General features: G+C 43.6%; 1 protein-coding gene across 1 annotated transcript; it reads right to left on the bottom strand.

The window, feature by feature from the left end:
- Nucleotides 1–12,390: 12,390 nt before the first annotated feature.
- LOC121537425 (nuclear receptor subfamily 4 group A member 1-like) lies at nt 12,391–18,689 on the bottom strand. The gene is made up of 7 exons (XM_041845061.2): nt 18,618–18,689; nt 16,211–16,910; nt 14,372–14,501; nt 14,089–14,252; nt 13,716–13,918; nt 13,291–13,469; nt 12,391–13,002 (listed from the first exon to the last, which is right to left on the bottom strand). Exons 2-7 carry the CDS (start codon nt 16,901–16,903, stop codon nt 12,746–12,748), a joined length of 1,626 nt encoding a protein of 541 aa, XP_041700995.1. The 5' UTR covers nt 16,904–16,910; nt 18,618–18,689; the 3' UTR covers nt 12,391–12,745.
- Nucleotides 18,690–20,004: the final 1,315 nt, after the last annotated feature.

Consider the following 20,004-nt stretch of genomic DNA (forward strand, 5'->3'; position numbering starts at 1 on the left):
TTGGTAGAGCATGGTGTTTGCAACGCCAGGGTTGTGGGTTCGATTCCCACAGGGGGCCAGTATGTAAAAAAAAAAAAAGGTATTCACTAACTGTAAGTCGATCTGGATAAGAGCGTCTACTAAAATGTAAATGTCATTTTTGAAGGACAACAGGGTCAGAATTTAAGTGAGAAGAATGTCAAAAGGTTAACGATTTCTTGAATAAAAACTAGACTGCAAAGACTTTCATTTTTTTTGGTGTAGTGATGCTCTGCTCTCTGAAGCTTCTTTGTCAAGCTAGGTTTCTGACAGAAGTCTTTTAAAGGAGCCGTGTGTGTTTGCGTGTGTGCGCTTCTCCCTTTCTTGGGCAGCCTTTGCGTCTCTTCATGTCCACCTGATGGCAGTGTTCATCTATTTGTAGCTGGAAAGTCTATTTAGGTTTACACACAATTCACTGTGTAGAGACAGTTATTGAAATATACTTGACTATGTATGCCACAAATACATTTTCATTTTAAAGATGTAATCTTTCATACATATGTTGCTATACATTGCCCTCTGTAGCTCAGTTGGTAGAGCATGGCGTTTGCAACGCCAGGGTTGTGGATTCGTTTCCCACGGGGGGCCAGTATGAAAATGTATGCACTCACTAACTGTAAGTCGCTCTGGATAAGAGTGTCTGCTAAATGACTAAAATGTAAAAAATGTTAATCAAGACCTATTATAGATTGGTTTTCCCCTTGCCACTGATTACTCGTGGAATCAATTTCAAGAACTAGCCTAAAGAGATTATAGGGGGACTAGAATTTGGATAAACCTGTCCAGGCTGCTTCCTTTAGGACTTTGGGGATACTATGTTATCTCCAATGGGCAGTTTTTACTTCATTTCTCAAATGTTCTTGTTCCACTTTTGGATGTTCCTCGAGCCCCATGTGAGCAAGCATGAGCAGTATCAGTTACGGTTACAGAGCCCCAAGGCCACAAGTGGGGTGTTAATCCTAGAAGGGACTTGCCCTGCCAACACACACTCAGTCGCATCTAAGTGGCATTATTGATTTCATGTGATGACTGGCTATTTTTAAAGTGGAGGCTAATATTGGAGGTGTTCAGATGACTGCCTGTCTCCTTCCATTTCGCCATCTGGGTTGAGAGAATGAGTCCCCCTAGGAACATGGTGTACACTTGGAGGAATCTAAACAAGGCATGATTTCTACTTCCTTTTAAAGATGGAACCAATGTATTTTTGTGATTCTCGTAGTGAAATACCCTTTTTGTTGCATTGATTGAGCTGCTAAAATGATAGTTACAGTGAGGGAAAAAAAGTATTTGATCCCCTGCTGATTTTTTAAACGTTTGCCCACTGACAAAGACATGGTCAGTCTATAATTTCAATGGTAGGTTTATTTGAACAGTGAGAGACAGAATAACAACAACAAAATCCAGAAAAACGCATGTCAAAAATGTTATAAATTGATTTGCATTTTAATGAGGGAAATAAGTATTTGACCCCTCTGCAAAACATGACTTAGTACTTGGTGGCAAAACCCTTGTTGGCAATCACAGAGGTCAGACGTTTCTTGTAGTTGGCCACCAGGTTTGCACACATCTCAGGAGGGATTTTGTCCCACTCCTCTTTGCAGATATTCTCCAAGTCATTAAGGTTTTGAGGCTGACGTTTGGCAACTCGAACCTTCAGCTCCCTCCACAGGTTTTCTATGGGATTAAGGTCTGGAGACTAGCTAGGACACTCCAGGACCTTAATGTGCTTCTTCTTGAGCCACTCCTTTGTTGCCTTGGCCGAGGGAAGGAGGTTCTCACCCAAGATTTGACGGTACATGGCCCCGTCCATCGTCCCTTTGTTGCGGTGAAGTTGTCCTGTCTCCTTAGCAGAAAAACACCCCCAAAGCATAATGTTTCCACCTCCATGTTTGACGGTGGGGATGGTGTTCTTGGGGTCATAGGCAGCATTCCTCCTCCTCCAAACACGGCAAGTTGAGTTGATGCCAAAGAGCTCGATTTTGGTCTCATCTGACCACAACACTTTCACCCAGTTCTCCTCTGAATCATTCAGATGTTCATTGGCAAACTTCAGACGGGCCTGTATATGTGCTTTCTTGAGCACTGCAACTCCACGAGGTGATCATTGCAACTCCACGAGGTGAGATCTTGCATGGAGCCCCAGGCCGAGGGAGATTGACAGTTATTTTGTGTTTCTTCCATTTGCGAATAATCGCACCAACTGTTGTCACCTTCTCACCAAGCTGCTTGGCGATGGTCTTGTAGCCCATTCCAGCCTTGTGTAGGTCTACAATCTTGTCCCTGACATCCTTGGAGAGCTCTTTGGTCTCGGCCATGGTGGAGAGTTTGGAATCTGATTGATTGCTTCTGTGGACAGGTGTCTTTTATACAGGTAACAAGCTGAGATTAAGAGCACTCCCTTTAAGAGTGTGCTCCTAATCTCAGCTCGTTAATCTTTCTGATTGAGAGGGGGTCAAATACTTATTTCCCTCATTAAAATGCAAATCAATTTATAACATTTCTGACATGCGTTTTTCTGGATTTCTTTGTTGTTATTCTGTCTCTCACTGTTCAAATAAACCTACCATTAAAATTATAGACTGATCATTTCTTTGTCAGTGGGCAAACGTACAAAATCAGCAGGGGATAAAATACTTTTTTCCCTCACTGTATATGTAGGCCTATATCCTACAATATGTGGACAACATAAGCTCTGCAACAAATGTTCCTTATTGCCTGTAAACTACTTGAGATGGTCATTGGTTTAGGCACATGGGTTAGGATTCCATTGGCCTACAGATACAGTGCATTCGGAAAGTATTCAGACATTTTTCCATATTTTGTTACACCTTATTCTAAAATGGATTAAGTAACTTTTTTTCCCTCATCAATCTACACAATACCCCATAATGACAAAGCGAAAACAGGTTTTTAGACATTTTTGCAAAACAGACCTCATTTACATAAGTATTCAGACCCTTTGCTATGAGACTTGAAATTGAGCTCCGGTGCATTCTGTTTCCGTTGATCATCGTTGATGTTTCTACAACTTGATTGGAGTCCACCAGTGGTAAATGGTACCAAAACATTTCTGCAGCATTGAAGGTCCCCAAGAACACAGTGGCATCCATCATTCTTAAATGGAAGATGTTTGGAACCACCAAGACTCTTCCTAGAGCTTGGTCAGGGAGGTGACAAGAACCCGGTGGTCACTCTGACAGAGCTCCAGAGTTCTTCTGTGGAGATGGGAGAACCTTCCAGAAGGACAACCATCTCTGCAGCACTCCACTAATCAGGCCTTAAGGGTAGAGTGGCCAGACGGAAGCCACTCCTCAGTAAAAAGCACATGACAGCCCGCATGGTGGTGGCAGCATCCATGCTGTGGGGATGTTTTTCAGCGGCAGGGACTGGGAGACTAGTCAGGATTGAGGGAATGATGAACGGAGCAAAGTACAGAGAAATCCTTGATGAAAACCTGCTCCAGAGCGCTCATGACCTCAGATTGGGGCAAAGGTTCACCTTCCAACAGGACAACGTAGGAGTGGCTTCGTGACAAGTCTCTGAATGTTCTTGAGTGGCCCAGCCAGAGCCCGGACTTGAACCCAATCAAATATCTCTGGAGAGACCTGAAAATAGCTGTGCAGCGACGCTCCCCATCCAACCCGATAGAGCTTGAGAGGATCTGCAGAGAAGAATGGGAGAAACTCCCCAAATACAGGTGTGCCAAGCTTGTAGCGTCATACTCAAGAACTCTCAAGGCTGTAATCGCTGCCAAAGGTGCTTCAACAAAGTACTGAGTAAATGGTCTGAAATACTTTATGTAAATGTAATATTTCACTTTTATTGTTAATACATTTGCTAACATTTCTAAAAACCAGTTTTTGCTTTGTCATCATGGGGTATTGTGTGTTGATTATCATGCCGTTTGTTTATGTCCAAGAGCCGATCTGTGATTCTCAACCAACCATTCTAACCCTCCTTGGACCTGGGCCCAGATTCACAAAACCTTCTTAAGAAGAAATACACTGCTCAAAAAAATAAAGGGAACACTTAAACAACACAATGTAACTCCAAGTCAATCACACCTCTGTGAAATCAAACTGTCCACTTAGGAAGCAACATTGATTGACAATAAATGTCACATGCTGTTGTGCAAATGGAATAGACAACAGGTGGAAATTATAGGCAATTAGCAAGACACCCCCAATAAAGGACTGGTTTTGCAGGTGGTGACCACAGACCACTTCTCAGTTCCTATGCTTCCTGGCTGATGTTTTGGTCACTTTTGAATGCTGGCGGTGCTTTCACTCTAGTGGTAGCATGAGACGGAGTCTACAACCCACACAAGTGGCTCAGGTAGTGCAGCTCATCCAAGATGGCACATCAATGCGAGCTGTGGCAAGAAGGAGGCGTGGAGGAGGCCGTAGGAGGGCAACAACCCAGCAGCAGGACCGCTACCTCCGCCTTTGTGCAAGGAGGAGCAGGAGGAGCACTGCCAGAGCCCTGCAAAATGACCTCCAGCAGGCCACAAATGTGCATGTGTCTGCTCATACGGTCAGAAACAGACTCCATGAGGGTGGTATGAGGGCCCGACGTCCACAGGTGGGGGTTGTGCTTACAGCCCAACACCATGCAGGACGTTTGGCATTTGCCAGAGAACACCAAGATTGGCAAATTCGCCACTGGCGCCCTGTGCTCTTCACAGATGAAAGCAGGTTCACACTGAGCACACGTGACAGACGTGACAGAGTCTGGAGACGCCGTGGAGAACGTTCTGCTGCCTGCAACATCCTCCAGCATGACCGGTTTGGCGGTGGGTCAGTCATGGTGTGGGGTGGCATTTCTTTGGGGGGCCGCACAGCCCTCCATGTGCTCGCCAGAGGTAGCCTGACTGCCATTAGGTACCGAGATGAGCTCCTCAGACCCCTTGTGAGACCATATGCTGGTGCGGTTGGCCCTGGGTTCCTCCTAATGCAAGACAATGCTAGACCTCATGTGGCTGGAGTGTGTCAGTAGTTCCTGCAAGAGGAAGGCATTGATGCTATGGACTGGCCCGCCCGTTCCCCAGACCTGAATCCAATTGAGCACATCTGTGACATCATGTCTCGCTCCATCCACTAACGCCACGTTGCACCACAGACCGTCCAGGAGTTGGCGGATGCTTTAGTCCAGGTCTGGGAGGAAATCCCTCAGGAGACCATCCACCACCTCATCAGGAGCATGCCCAGGCGTTGTAGGGAGGTCATACAGGCACGTGGAGGCCACACACACTACTGAGCCTCATTTTGACTTGTTTTAAGGACATTACATCAAAGTTGGATCAGCCTGTAGTGTGGTTTTCCACTTTAATTTTGAGGGTGACTCCAAATCCAGACCTCCATGGGTTGATACATTTGATTTCCATTGATAATTTTTGTGTGATTTTGTTGTCAGCACATTCAACTATGTAAAGAAAAAAGTATTTAATAATATTATTTAATTCATTCAGATCTAGGATGTGTTGTTTAAGTGTTCCCTTTATTTTTTTGAGCAGTGTATCTTCTTAACTGCCATTTTTCCCCTTAACTATAGACTGAATATTTCTGTATTGATTATTTTAAACCCAAGAACATGTTTTAGAACAGTAATCTCAATAGGAAATATGCAAACATGATTGCCATTGCTAGCTAGATGCAGTAGCTATCTAAATATGTTGCCTTGCAACAAACATCTTTAGAAGATATTTGAGAAGTTTGTAAGAAATTCATTAAATCTTAAGATATTGTTGAGGAATTGCACTTACGAACTATCTTATGAACTTGTATTTTTTTTCTTAAGAAGCTTCTTAAGTTTTGCGTAAGAAGTGTTTTGTGAATCTTATTACGCAAACTTAAGAAGCTTCTTAAGAAAAAATATAAAAGTTCATAAGATAGTTCGTAAGTGCAATTCCTCAACAATTTAATTTAATGAATTTCTTACAAACTTCTCAAATAACTTCTTACAAATCTTCTTAAGATGTTTGTTGCTAGGCAACCATTTTAGCTAGCTATCTAGCTAGCAATGGCAATCATGTTAGCATATTTCTTACTGAGATTACTGATCTAAAACATGTTCTTGGGTTTAAAATAATCAATACTGAAACTTTCAGATGACGTTTGAGTGAATTAAACATGTTAAATTGCTTTCATGAGCTTTTTCTCTCACTGCCCTGAGTTTAAGATAAGGGTTTAGCTATCTTGGAATTAAGAACATTTCCAATAACTTTATTTTCAAGAATCTAATTTCTTCTTAACTTTTTACTTAAGGAGAAACAAAAGAAATGGCGCAAGAACATTTCCAATAACCTTTTTGAGGAATAGCAACTTTGCTTAAGAAGAAAGTTAAGTCTATAGTTAAGGGGAGAATGGCAGTTAAGAAGATATTTCTTAAGGTTTTGTGAATCTGGGCCCTGCTCCTCAAGATCTTGATTGGCTGATTCAGGTGTATTTGTGTAACAGTGTTGTCTTCTGTCCCTCTCGCCCCAACCTGGGCTTGAACCAGGGACCCTCTGCACACATCGCCAACATTCACCGTCAAAGCATTGTTACCTATCGCTCCACAAAGCAAGGGAAAAATGTATTTCAAGGTCTCGGAATGAGTGACGTCACCCATTTGAAATGCTACTAGCGTGCACCGCTAACTAGCTAGCCATTTCATACCGGTTACACTCACCCCCCTTTGACCTTCTCCGCAGCAACCCCAACTGAGTGGTCTGGGTCACTGCACCAATTTAACAGTGTTGAATCCGTCCCTCTAGCCCCAACCTGGGATTGAACTAGGGAACCTCTGCACACATCGAAAACAGTCAACCTTAGAAGCATCGTTACCTATCGCTCCACAAGAGCGATAGGTAACGATGCAGAGCACATCACCGATTGAAATGCTACTAGCGCGCACCGCTAACTGGCTAGCCATTTCACACCATTTGTTTAGGGCTGGAGTGAAAGCCTTCATACCCAGTAAGAAGGGGCGTGCTCGTTTTGCACAGCTGTGGGACGCAGGAATACGTAAGTGGCGAAAGCGGAGTATTGTAGAGCTGGGAGCGGTGATAGTCTTCAGTAACTATAAACCGACAGATGATTTAAAAATATCAAACAGATAAAAACAGCAACAATCGTTTCTCTATGCTGAATCTGAACATGCAGTGTCTGTTGGTAGGCCTACTCCTAGCATGAGACTACAGCATTGGTGCCACCTCTGGATAAGAATGCAATGGGTGCATTTTATCAAATGCCAATGCCTCCCATCTCTCATCACATGACGTGTAGCCCACATTTCTTTATGACTAAAGCTGGAATTCAATCATTGCAGATAAAATTGTTCTATGTTGTAATTTACAGATGTAGAGAACATGAATCACTCCATGATTTTAGGTATGCTTATTTCACCAAGTGAGCCTCCCTGCAGACTCTTACATTATCCTCTGACTTCTCCAGGCCCTGGCTTTATTTTATTTCACCGGACTTCTTGTGTCCGGTATGTGATTTCCCCTGACCTCCTCATGCCTGGGATTGCTGGCTGCCTGGGGGATGTGCCTGCCGCAAACAAGTTTCAGGCGTGCGTCCAAGACTTGTCGCCTGCAATTGGAACCCAAGCCTCCCTGTCACTCTTGTTTTATAATTGTAACATTATCATCTTCTCACAGCCGCCCTATTTCCAAAACAGTGCATGGTTGGTAGTCAGTCGGTGGTGGGGGGTCTGATCTGGAGTGGCCATGTAATTTGATCTTTCTGGAGACAACTGTAAATCCATGATTTGCCAGTTTTCTCCATGTGCTCTTTAGGAATTTATTTATCACATGTTTTATCATTCATGTTTTTCTTCTTTCTCAAAGGGTAGGGTACTAACGACGGCATGCCATCGCTCACATAACTACTGTAATCGGAGTGTGTGATAGTGACTTTATCCAATTACTCTTGCTGGATGAGTGTTGGTGTTTTTTATTATAAAGTTGCCATGCCTTTAAGATGTTCATATTGGGTTTCCATACCAGACAGTGATTTTCCTAATCTGCACATCATGCTAAAACTGCCTCCCTGCTCAACACGCACCCCTTCCCAACACTGTCCTTGGGGTATGAGAGGCATATTGAACCAGAATCTGGTCAGGATTAGTAGTTTTTCAATATCAGACAATTGGAGACTAAAATACCTGCACATATACAGTCACTACCACCTGTCTCTTAATTTAAGAGCCTTGTTAAGGCATACAGATGGGACATATTCATGCAGTAGGAATAGCTAAATGGGACAAGGTGACCCTTAATGGACAAGGTGACCCTTTTTCTTTATAGTTAATTGAACTGGGCAGTAGTTATACAGACAGACAGTATACATTGTATTGTACTTGACTAGTGCAGCTTTAATCACATTTTGTCTGAATATAACATACAGGGCTGTAACAGCTCCCAGCTATTATGTAATTGCCCTGAAACCATCACTTCATCATCATAATAATAATAATAATAATAATAATAATAAGAGCGGTTATTGGATTGAAAGAAACTACCTGCGTGACTGGCAGGTAACCAAGCTAATGGAGCATTGAGTAAGATCTGTATCAAACTTTTTAAAGGGATTTACTTTTTATCAACTCCACTAGGATGCAATATGTGTTCAGAAGTTTCCTCACAGGTTGCATTTGCTACATGTTCTGAGTCTGACTGCAGCCCATGTCTCTCTTTGCACACACATTTCTGTGCACTATTGTTGGTGCAAATCATGGTGACAAAATTAGGCCATAGCAGTTTGTGTTCCCACAAGGCCATGTGAAACCCCAGTCATTCCCCATGGAGTTGTCTGTCTTCAGTCTAGCGTCACTGGGTTAGCAACTTCTTCAATCTTAGCAGTTGCACCCCCCACAATGCTTATTGCCTGATTTGGGCAATTGATAACTTATCAATAATACCCAGATGATTCTCAAAATTACTGCTGACCTATGTAAGGAGCACCTGTACTTCATGAATGGTCTCTTCATAGGATTACCTTTGTAGCAACCCGCCAGAAGTGGTAGTCTACACTCAGCAATTGAGGCATACTGTACATATTTGAAAGTGAGAATGTCTCACTATTCATTGTTGAAATAAGTCACTTGAGCGACTGGGGGAAGGGAAGTAATTGTATAGAGCCCCACAGTGGAGGTGTCATAAAACCTAGCAGTCAAACAGTTAAATCCACTTCAATCAGTGTAGATGAAGGAGACTGGTTAAAGAAGGATTTGTAAGCCTTGAGACAATTGAGACATGGATTGTGTATGTGTGCCATTCAGAGGGTGAATGGGCAAGACAAAAGATTTAAGTGCCTTTGAATGGGGTATGGTAATAGGTGCCAGTACACCGGTTTTGAGTGCGTCAAGAACTACAACTGAAATTGAGGGGTTGGGGCACGACCTGAACTGGGATACCGTTTGGGAAAATGTATTTGTTACCTAAAAACCCAGCACACCAGTTTATACATTAAAAGCTTATACATAGAAGTTATGCAACCCCATTTAGACGTTTTAAGATGAAGCGGATTCCTACTCCAATCTGTGATAGATGCTGTTGGAACACTAATGCATATGTTTTGGGAATGTCCTGTGGTGTCAAATTTGTCAGATTTCCTCACAAAAATGATGGGTTTCCCTGTGAACAAAGATCCACCTTTTTATTCGATTACTCTTCATTTGTACTGCAACTGGTTCAGAAAATACTAATTTATGCGGGGTTAACAGCAGCAAAAAAGGTTATCCTTAGAGCTTGGATTACCCCTACAATCCTCTTGCCTCAAACATGGTTATCATATTTTCAAGATATTGTTCGTATAGAGCGATCGGTTGCCGTGATAAACAATAAACAAAGCTCGGGCAAATACAGTTGATGCATGGGATGTATTATGTAAAGCTCTTATCAGATATGAACAACTCTTGACCAAGCCATGGACCTACATGGTAAGGGAGAGGTGGGTGACAACATTTTATTTTCTGAGAACGTAGAATATTTTTTCTTGTAAACTTCCTTCATGTAAATCTCATTTTGTGTACTCAAATAATTGACTCCTGACAGTATGTAAATAGTTTTGTATGTTTGTTTGTACAAAAGATTGTTAGTGTTGTCATGGCGGTTAATATTTGTAACATGATCCTGCACTGTGTATTGTAAAATTTTGATAAAATGCTCAACAGTTTCCCATGTGTATCAGTCAAAGGACATCCAGCCAACTTGACACAACTGTGGGGAGCATTGGAGTCAACATGGGCCAGCATCCCTGTGGAACGCTTTCCACACCTTGTACAGTCCATGCTCCGAGTTAAGGCTGTTCTGAGGGCAGCTCAAAATTAGGCAGGTGTTCCTAATGTTTTGTACACTCAGTGTATAACATTCATAGATGCAAAAAACATAATTAGGTTGTAATATTTGTTCTGGCTGCTCAATCATAGCTGACATATTTCTGTGATATTTACACATCACTGACAAAGCATAATCATCACTATCTGCAATTGGTAGTTCTCAACAAGATCAGGGACCCTTCTCACATTTCCCTATGATTGTAACACGTTTACTGCAGTGGATTAATTGTGGCTATGCTATAACACAATGATAATAAGAGTAAAATCTTGAACATGAATCTTAAAAATACCATCTAGCTAAGGCATAATGTACAAACAAAGTAAGATGATGCAGTCATAAGGCCTGTGAAATGTAATGACCGATACTATTTTGAAAGTGCACTAACGCTTGTTCATCAGAATCTAATGTAGAGACTCAGTTAACTAATGGCGCGGTCTGCTTTTGGTCCATGGCCTGTCTGTTTTTTACTGCAGAATAAATCATTAGTGCACACTCAAAGCCATACAGTGGGGGAAAAAAGTATTTAGTCAGCCACCAATTGTGCAAGTTCTCCCACTTAAAAAGATGAGAGAGGCCTGTAATTCTCATCATAGGTACACGTCAATTATGACAGACAAAATTAGAAAAAAAAATCCAGAAAATCACATTGTAGGATTTTTAATGAATTTATTTGCAAATTATGGTGGAAAATAAGTATTTGGTCACCTACAAACAAGCAAGATTTCTGGCTCTCACAGACCTGTAACTTCTTCTTTAAGAGGCTCCTCTGTCCTCCACTCGTTACCTGTATTAATGGCACCTGTTTGAACTTGTTATCAGTATAAAAGACACCTGTCCACAACCTCAAACAGTCACACTCCAAACTCCACTATGGCCAAGACCAAAGAGCTGTCAAAGGACACCAGAAACAAAATTGTAGACCTGCACCAGGCTGGGAAGACTGAATCTGCAATAGGTAAGCAGCTTGGTTTGAAGAAATCAACTGTGGGAGCAATTATTAGGAAATGGAAGACATACAAGACCACTGATAATCTCCCTCGATCTGGGGCTCCACGCAAGATCTCACCCCGTGGGGTCAAAATGATCACAAGAACGGTGAGCAAAAATCCCAGAACCACACGGGGAACCTAGTGAATGACCTGCAGAGAGCTGGGACCAAAGTAACAAAGCCTACCATCAGTAAAACACTACGCCGCCAGGGACTCAAATCCTGCAGTGCTAGACGTGTCCCCCTGCTTAAGCCAGTACATGTCCAGGCCCGTCTGAAGTTTGCTAGAGTGCATTTGGATGATCCAGAAGAGGATTGGGAGAATGTCATATGGTCAGATGAAACCAAAATAGAACTTTTTGGTAAAAACTCAACTCGTCGTGTTTGGAGGACAAAGAATGCTGAGTTGCATCCAAAGAACACCATACCTACTGTGAAGCATGGGGGTGGAAACATCATGCTTTGGGGCTGTTTTTCTGCAATGGGACCAGGACGATTGATCCGTGTAAAGGAAAGAATGAATGGGGCCATGTATCGTGAGATTTTGAGTGAAAACCTCCTTCCATCAGCAAGGGCATTGAAGATGAAACGTGGCTGGGTCTTTCAGCATGACAATGATCCCAAACACACCGCCCGGGCAACGAAGGAGTGGCTTCGTAAGAAGCATTTCAAGGTCCTGGAGTGGCCTAGCCAGTCTCCAGATCTCAACCCCATAGAAAATCTTTGGAGGGGAGTTGAAAGTCTGTGTTGCCCAGCGACAGCCCCAAAACATCACTGCTCTAGAGGAGATCTGCATGGAGGAATGGGCCAAAATACCAGCAACAGTGTGTGAAAACCTTGTGAAGACTTACAGAAAACGTTTGACCTGTGTCATTGCCAACAAAGGGTATATAACAAAGTATTGAGAAACTTTTGTTATTGACCAAATACTTATTTTCCACCATAATTTGCAAATAAATTCATTAAAAATCCTACAATGTGATTTTCTTGATTTTTTTCCCTCATTTTGTCTGTCATAGTTGACGTGTACCTATGATGAAAATTACAGGCCTCTCTCATCTTTTTAAGTGGGAGAACTTGCACAATTGGTGGCTGACTAAATACTTTTTTTCCCCACTGTACGTCTGAAATACTGCACTAAAACACAAAACTATTATTGAAATGAAAAACAAGTCCATTATTATCCTTTTAGCACAATACTATGACCATTGCTAATGAACAAGAGGTCCTTTTTTCCTCAAATATGATAGTGCTTGAATAGCTTCATAGCTTTTAAGACATAGTATTATTCAGCACTTTCATGTCAGAAAGTCTTTGGGAGCCTAGTTTCCTTCGTTTGTCCCTACTCAAACAGGGAGATCGCTTCATCATTTCTTGTCGCTTTAGCACACTCTGTATATAGTATTTTCTCGCTCTCAGAAAGGCAGAGTGTCCATGAAAATTTTGTCCACTATGGGGGGTGGTGGAACCAAGTCCTCAAGCTTGAGATAGAAGATGCGCTGCAGGCCCTGGGTGCAGAGAGTCCGTAGCTCGGGCAGTTTTCCCAGGAGGCGGGACAGGTAGTTGGGCCGAGTGGAGTCGGAGGTGCAACTCGAGACGTGATCTCTGAGACAGATGATGAGCTGGTTCTGGAACTCCTCCACCCGCTTGGGCTCCTTCAGGCCGTGGCGGTCTATGGGGAATCAGGAGACAGAAAAGGCATGAGTGTGACTAAATAAAGCAGAGAGAGCATCAAAAATAGGACATTTATCATTATTCTGTAACACAATAACATTATGTAGGCCTGTGTATCAAGATTTATGTATATCCAGCTTGTTCAGGCAGCTCAGGTCAGGGTGAGCATAAAGATTGATTGCAGGCTCTATGTTGCAATGTCATACTGTACTGGATTATGGTGTGATGTCTCTGTTAACAGAGCCAGACAGGCTGGTGTGTATGTGTAGGTGGGTTGAGCTCTCACCAGTGATTATGACCAGGGTTGTAAGGCAGGAGAAGGACGACACGTCCAGGTTCATGCGGTGGAGGCTCTGGGAGAAGTCCATGATGGAGTCTATCCAGTCACCGAAGCCCCGTACACACTGCATCCGGTGAAGCACCACTCCGTTGCAGAAGATCAGCTTGTGTGTCTCAGGGTTGGTCCTTGGAAAGATATTATAAATAGGATGATTAACAATATTTTTTGTTAACCAATGATTGTTGCTGCTAAAATATCTGCACAGTGTGTTGTGGGTGCAATCAATCCAGTCATATTCATATTGTATGTACTGAATAATCGTAGCAGTACAGTGACCAATGTCAATACAACACAGCTATGGCTCTTTATATGCAAGGTGGTCTTCTGGAGCATTTACATTTTTTACAATGACGCCATTTGGTTCTTCTTACCTGTATGCTAGTCGCAAGATGAACAGTTCCACGAAGGCTGACTCCAGTAGCAGCTCCTGGTCCTTGGAGCAGAAGGCGGTGAACCCAGGGATGCTCTCAGCCCACTTGCTAATCACGTCCATGGACGCCGTGAGGAGGTTGTAGAACTGTTTGACGTCACCAACTTCCGCTTTCTCTGACAGACTGGCCACAGTCTCCTGATACTGAATTAGAAAGGAAGGAGAAAAGTAAGTTCCATTAGGGGAATGCCCTGCATTCTCTTTGTTCAGTTTATGCTCTATCCTTAGAAAGAGTACCAACAGCGACCTTAAACCCCAAAAAACAATAAGTCCTAATAGACAGACCACAATGGAGAATTTGCAGTAGTCCTTACCTTAGAGTAGTCCAGTTTCCCAACACTGGGGTTTGATTCAATGTGTGCCCTCACAAGAGAGGCAATGATATTGACTGGAGACCGAGCGGACGATCGGTCCTGGGCTTCTTTTGGCTTGGAGGGCAGACGACCTCTTCGACCTTTTAAGCTATCTGTTCTCACAACTTCGAGAGAGAGAAATGGATACAAGGTCAATAATGTCTTAGCAACTGAGAACTGAGAGAGAAACAGTAGTTATGGTGAGAGATGTGGTAGTAAAATGGATCTGAAGTGCTGGGCTCACCTTCTTTCACCATGCCTACTGTCAGGCACTTCTGAAAACGACAGAATTGACAGCGATTCCGTCGCCGCTTGTCCACTGGACAGTCCTTGTTGGCAAGGCACACGTATTTGGCTTTCTTCTGTACAGTACGCTGCAAAAAACACAGAAAAAAACACTTAGCTATGTAAGTTCAGGCTAGCAATGGAGATGCATATACACTGCTCAAAAAAATAAAGGGAACACTTAAACAACACAATGTAACTACAAGTCAATCACACTTCTGTGAAATCAAACTGTCCACTTAGGAAGCAACACTGATTGACAATACATTTCACATGCTGTTGTGCAAATGGAATAGACAACAGGTGGAAATTATAGGCAATTAGCAAGACACCCCCAATAAAGGACTGGTTTTGCAGGTGGTGACCACAGACCACTTCTCAGTTCCTATGCTTCTTGGCTGATGTTTTGGTCACTTTTGAATGCTGGCGGTGCTTTCACTCTAGTGGTAGCATGAGACAGAGTCTACAACCCACACAAGTGGCTCAGGTAGTGCAGCTCATCCAGGATGGCACATCAATGCGAGCTGTGGCAAGAAGGTTTGCTGTGTCTGTCAGCGTAGTGTCCAGAGCATGGAGGCGCTACCAGGAGACAGGCCAGTACATCAGGAGACGTGGAGGAGGCCGTAGGAGGGCAACAACCCAGCAGCAGGACCGCTACCTCCGCCTTTGTACAAGGAGGAGAAGGAAGAGCACTGCCAGAGCCCTGCAAAATGACCTCCAGCAGGCCACAAATGTGCATGTGTCTGCTCAAACGGTCAGAAACAGACTCCATGAGGGTGGTATGAGGGCCCGACGTCCACAGGTGGGGGTTGTGCTTACAGCCCAACACCGTGCAGGACGTTTGGCATTTGCCAGAGAACACCAAGATTGGCAAATTCGCCACTGGCGCCCTGTGCTCTTCACAGATGAAAGCAGGTTCACACTGAGCACATGTGACAGACGTGACAGAGTCTGGAGACGCCGTGGAGAACGTTCTGCTGCCTGCAACATCCTCCAGCATGACCGGTTTGGCGGTGGGTCAGTCATGGTGTGGGGTGGCATTACTTTGGGGGGCCGCACAGCCCTCCATGTGCTCGCCAGAGGTAGCCTGACTGCCATTAGGTACCGAGATGAGATCCTCAGACCCCTTGTGAGACCATATGCTGGTGCGGTTGGCCCTGGGTTCCTCCTAATGCAAGACAATGCTAGACCTCATGTGGCTGGAGTGTGTCAGCAGTTCCTGCAAGAGGAAGGCATTGATGCTATGGACTGGCCCGCCCGTTCCCCAGACCTGAATCCAATTGAGCACATCTGGGACATCATGTCTCGCTCCATCCACCAACGCCACGTTGCACCACAGACTGTCCAGGAGTTGGCGGATGCTTTAGTCCAGGTCTGGGAGGAGATCCCTCAGGAGACCATCCGCCACCTCATCAGGAGCATGCCCAGGCGTTGTAGGGAGGTCATACAGGCACGTGGAGGCCACACACACTACTGAGGACATTACATCAAAGTTGGATCAGCCTGTAGTGTGGTTTTCCACTTTCATTTTGAGGGTGACTCCAAATCCAGACCTCCATGGGTTGATACATTTGATTTCCATTGATAATTTGTGTGTGATTTTGTTGTCAGCACATTCAACTATGTAAAGAAAAAAGTATTTAATAAGATTATTTCATTCATTCAGATCTAGGATGTGTTATTTTAGTGTTCCCTTTATTTTTTTGAGCAGTGTATGAATTGTGTTTGCATTGCATGAAAAATGCATTTACACCAATTTATGAAATAAATTGACTGAAGAGAGGAAAAAGCTGCTCACCTTGAAAAAACCTTTGCAGCCCTCACAGGTACGAACCCCATAGTGCTGACAGGAGGCGTTGTCCCCACAGACAGCACAGCGACCCTCGTTTCCAGTAGGGCTGTTCGGTTTCAGCGACATGCTACCTTCCATGAAGCCAGAGTCATCTAGGTTGCCTGGCTCCAGGGTTAGAGGGGAGAAGGAAAGGGGGGAGGGGTGCTGCTCCAGGCCAAGAGAGAAGTGGTCTTGCTCAGCCAGCTGGGGCTGTGGCTGACCCAGAGGAGACAGATCCTCCACTGAGCCGGGGCCGTAGGTGAAGAAAGAGGATGTCTGTGATAATGCAGTCTTATCAGCCACCCAGCAGCCCGGGCTGGGAGAGTAGGGGCAGGAGGCCGAGGCCCAATCCGATGAAGGCTGGAAGCCTGGGGTAGAGGGAGACTGGGCCGACGCAGGGCTGCCTAAATATTCAGAGCCACCAGAAGACAGGGCTTCATCAAAGTAGCTCAGTGCAAAGGTGCCAGGGTAGCAGCTGTAAATCTGGAAGTCATCCAGCTTGAAGGGCGACTCATGGACAGAAGCGGGGCTAGTGGTTGTAGGTGCTGTGGCGATCTGACAGAAGTAGGCATCGAACTCGCCAGTGTAGGTGCCCACCAGGGGGTTAATGTTAGGCAGGGAGTCGGCGGAGATCTGGTCCGTCTGGATACTCACTTCCATGGCTAACCTGCAGGTAAGGTCCAGGCTCAGAGACTGAGTTTTAGAGGCTGTTATCATAAGGCTGAGCTCCATGCGGGGGCCTGTGTGAGCTGACTGTAAGAGATACTAGAATCTTCTAGAATCTACAGTCATGAATTTGTAGTGGACATCCTGTACCCCTTGGTTGCCAATCCCTGCATAGGTTATGGAGGACTGTCAAATCGGTCTCATCTAAAGGCATGAAATTAATTCACTTCAGGTGCCAGATTCCCCCTCCCGTGCAGGACAAGCCACATAACTTTCATAACTGTGCCCTTCCTCCTAACGTGTAGTAGGTAATCCTTACCTCCTTGACCCCGCCGGTAGATTCTGAGAAATCTCCATTACCAGGGGTGTGATCTTTAGCCATCATTAACGTTCCGTTTTGCAACTAAAACAATAGTTTCTATTAGACAAATACAGGTAGGTCCCTCCCTGTTTCGTTCCATTTGCTTCTATTTTAAGAAATGTTTTGCAACAGAATCAGCATCATGAACACGCCCCTGGAGATCCTTGAAGTTTTAAAACACACCGAATGTCTGAGGGGGTTGGCTTTCAGATCATGGACTCAGGCCATGAAGGAAGAGGAGTGTAGATCCCCCACTGAAGGTAAAAGACTGATTTGAATGTCTGTCAGCACAACTAAAGTCAGGGAGACTCTTAAAGATGCACTATGCAGAAATCGCTCCGCCATTTCCTGATTGCTAAAATTCTAACAGTTTTGCTTAATTTTAGTTTATGTGACAAAACAAGCAACTATAGTGTAGAGAATCATTGTACCATCTAAACCGCTGTCAAATATATTTGACATGACCCAAAATATTGTATTTCATCTGTTTGAAGCTGGTGTACAAAACCGAAAGTAAAAGACACAACAAATCTTAACGGGAAGCATAGAAATAGCGCACATAGAACAGATCTACTGCTTCTTAGACTTGTTTTCAGTGAAGAGTGACAGATCTATAACACACATTTTTATGTGAATTTGGTCAGGTCCCCAAACAGTTACATATTGCAACTTTAAGTCTTTGTCCATGTAGCCACACTAGTATGTTTCTGTCTGACTAGTACATTGGTTTAAAAATAGTGTAGCTGGCAGTGCATTAGATTACGACACAGAAGATGAACATCAGAGGAACTATGTGGAAGCACCTGTAGTACCTCCTACCTGTATCAACAGGTAAGCCACTGCATGCTGACAGGTGCATGTAGCATGCTTATAACTAAATAACAGTATACACTATGATGATTTGTTGTTTTGACTTCTCTTGCAGCAATTTACTGTCAAATATACAGTATTTTCCTCCTAACTTTTAATTGCCCTCCCAATCACCTGTGGATGGCATGTCTCTCCAGTTCTAAGGTATTTTGCATGTATGCCTTTTTAAATGTATGCATCTCAGGATAACATGGTTTTAATGTCAATCCTAAAGTAAATAGCAAGGGAAATTCATTTCAGTAGCGTAATTACATTAACTTACAGAATGCACTGTAATAAGGGGTGACAGGTAGCCTAGTGGTTGAGCGTTGGTTCGAATCCCCAAGCCGACTATGTCAAAAATCCGTCAATGTGCCCTTGAGCAAGACACTTAAACCTAATTGCTCCTGTAAGTCATTCGGGATAAGCACTTCTGCTAAATGTAGTAAATGTAATATCATACTGACCGCAATACCTGAAAGGTGAGTGGTTCCTTACCTGTTATAACCCACTAGTATTTTAAGCAGTGTTTGTATTCCAAGTGGTAGGTCGTCATCTCCAGTAGTTATTTTGCTCTGCAGTCCAAATGTTGTTGAGGGGAACACATCTTTATACGATAAATTGTATCTTACCATTACGTCAGAGGGACGCCCCGTTCCATTTCCCGTACAAGGCAACGCCGAGGCGGGGATCTTTCCAGGCTGAAGCCAATCAGCTCGCGTTCAGTCAGACGTCCTTGCAAGTGAAGCACTTGGTGGGATTCCATTGAAGCAAGCGTCCACAAATCCACAGAAGTTGCTTACTACAAACACAGCGAGAGACAGAAGTTTGTTAAATATTTAAAAAACTATGTAATAGAACTTAACGCAAAACAGGCTACTTTCGATTACACAAAACAACTTTCAGTCGCTCATTGGGCAGTTATCACATGCATAATAAATTGGCACGCTCTCTCCATTTAAAACGCTCACTAAACAAACTTTTCCCAATTTAAATTAAGTTGTTGACAATGGCCACTTTTTACCCAGTGATGTTTTTTGCAATCAAAGATGCTAGATATGACAAACAACCTTCATCACACCTGCTTACCAGGGTTTTATTATGTTTCATATGTTTTTGTCATGTCAGTATTTCCTTTCCCTTTCTTATTTCATTTTCTACAGTGACTATATTTTTGGACATAGCTGATAAAGGTTAATTATATTGTCTATATTACTGTCATTCATATGTCACGTACCAAAGTAGCCTTCATGTGCAGGAGATGCAGTCGAAGAGGGTGAGCTAAAACTTGTAATAAAGAAGCTCCTCAAAGCTTGACGTTGAACGTCCATTACACAGCAGCACTGTGTACCTCCATGCAGGCAGATGTTCTGGACATTAGTTTCAGTGTCAGTCAGGGGCCTAGTATCAGACATACTGTAGTCTCAGTGACTGTCTCAAATCACACAATCCAGGCAGGATGTTATCTCCTTTCCACACCTGTAGTTTGTACAGTTTAACTGCTTGCCAGCATCCTGCACTTGTGTTTGTTGCCTGTGAATGTTTGTTGCCTTTGAATATTCATCAGTAAATGAGCTGAGTGAAATGAAGGAAGTGGGACACACACACACACAGGTCTACGAGTTGCTTACTCCAATTGGCATTAAGCCAGCAAAACCGCACACATTTAGCCTGACGGGCTGAAGACCTGGTGTCTAGCCAAGGCGGCAAATTGCAGCTTTATTATTTAAAGACTGACAAGCCTAATTATGTAATAAACTTTCAAACGTACAGATAACCAATGGCAATTTATGTAATGGTAGGGGTAGCTGGTGGGCTATCTAAAACCCTGACCCATGCAAGCTATTCCTGTCTGAATTTCAAGGTCATTGCCCTCTGAAGGGAG

The sequence above is a fragment of the Coregonus clupeaformis genome, chromosome 24 (assembly GCF_020615455.1).
Source record: "Coregonus clupeaformis isolate EN_2021a chromosome 24, ASM2061545v1, whole genome shotgun sequence".
Classification (NCBI taxonomy): domain Eukaryota; kingdom Metazoa; phylum Chordata; class Actinopteri; order Salmoniformes; family Salmonidae; genus Coregonus; species Coregonus clupeaformis.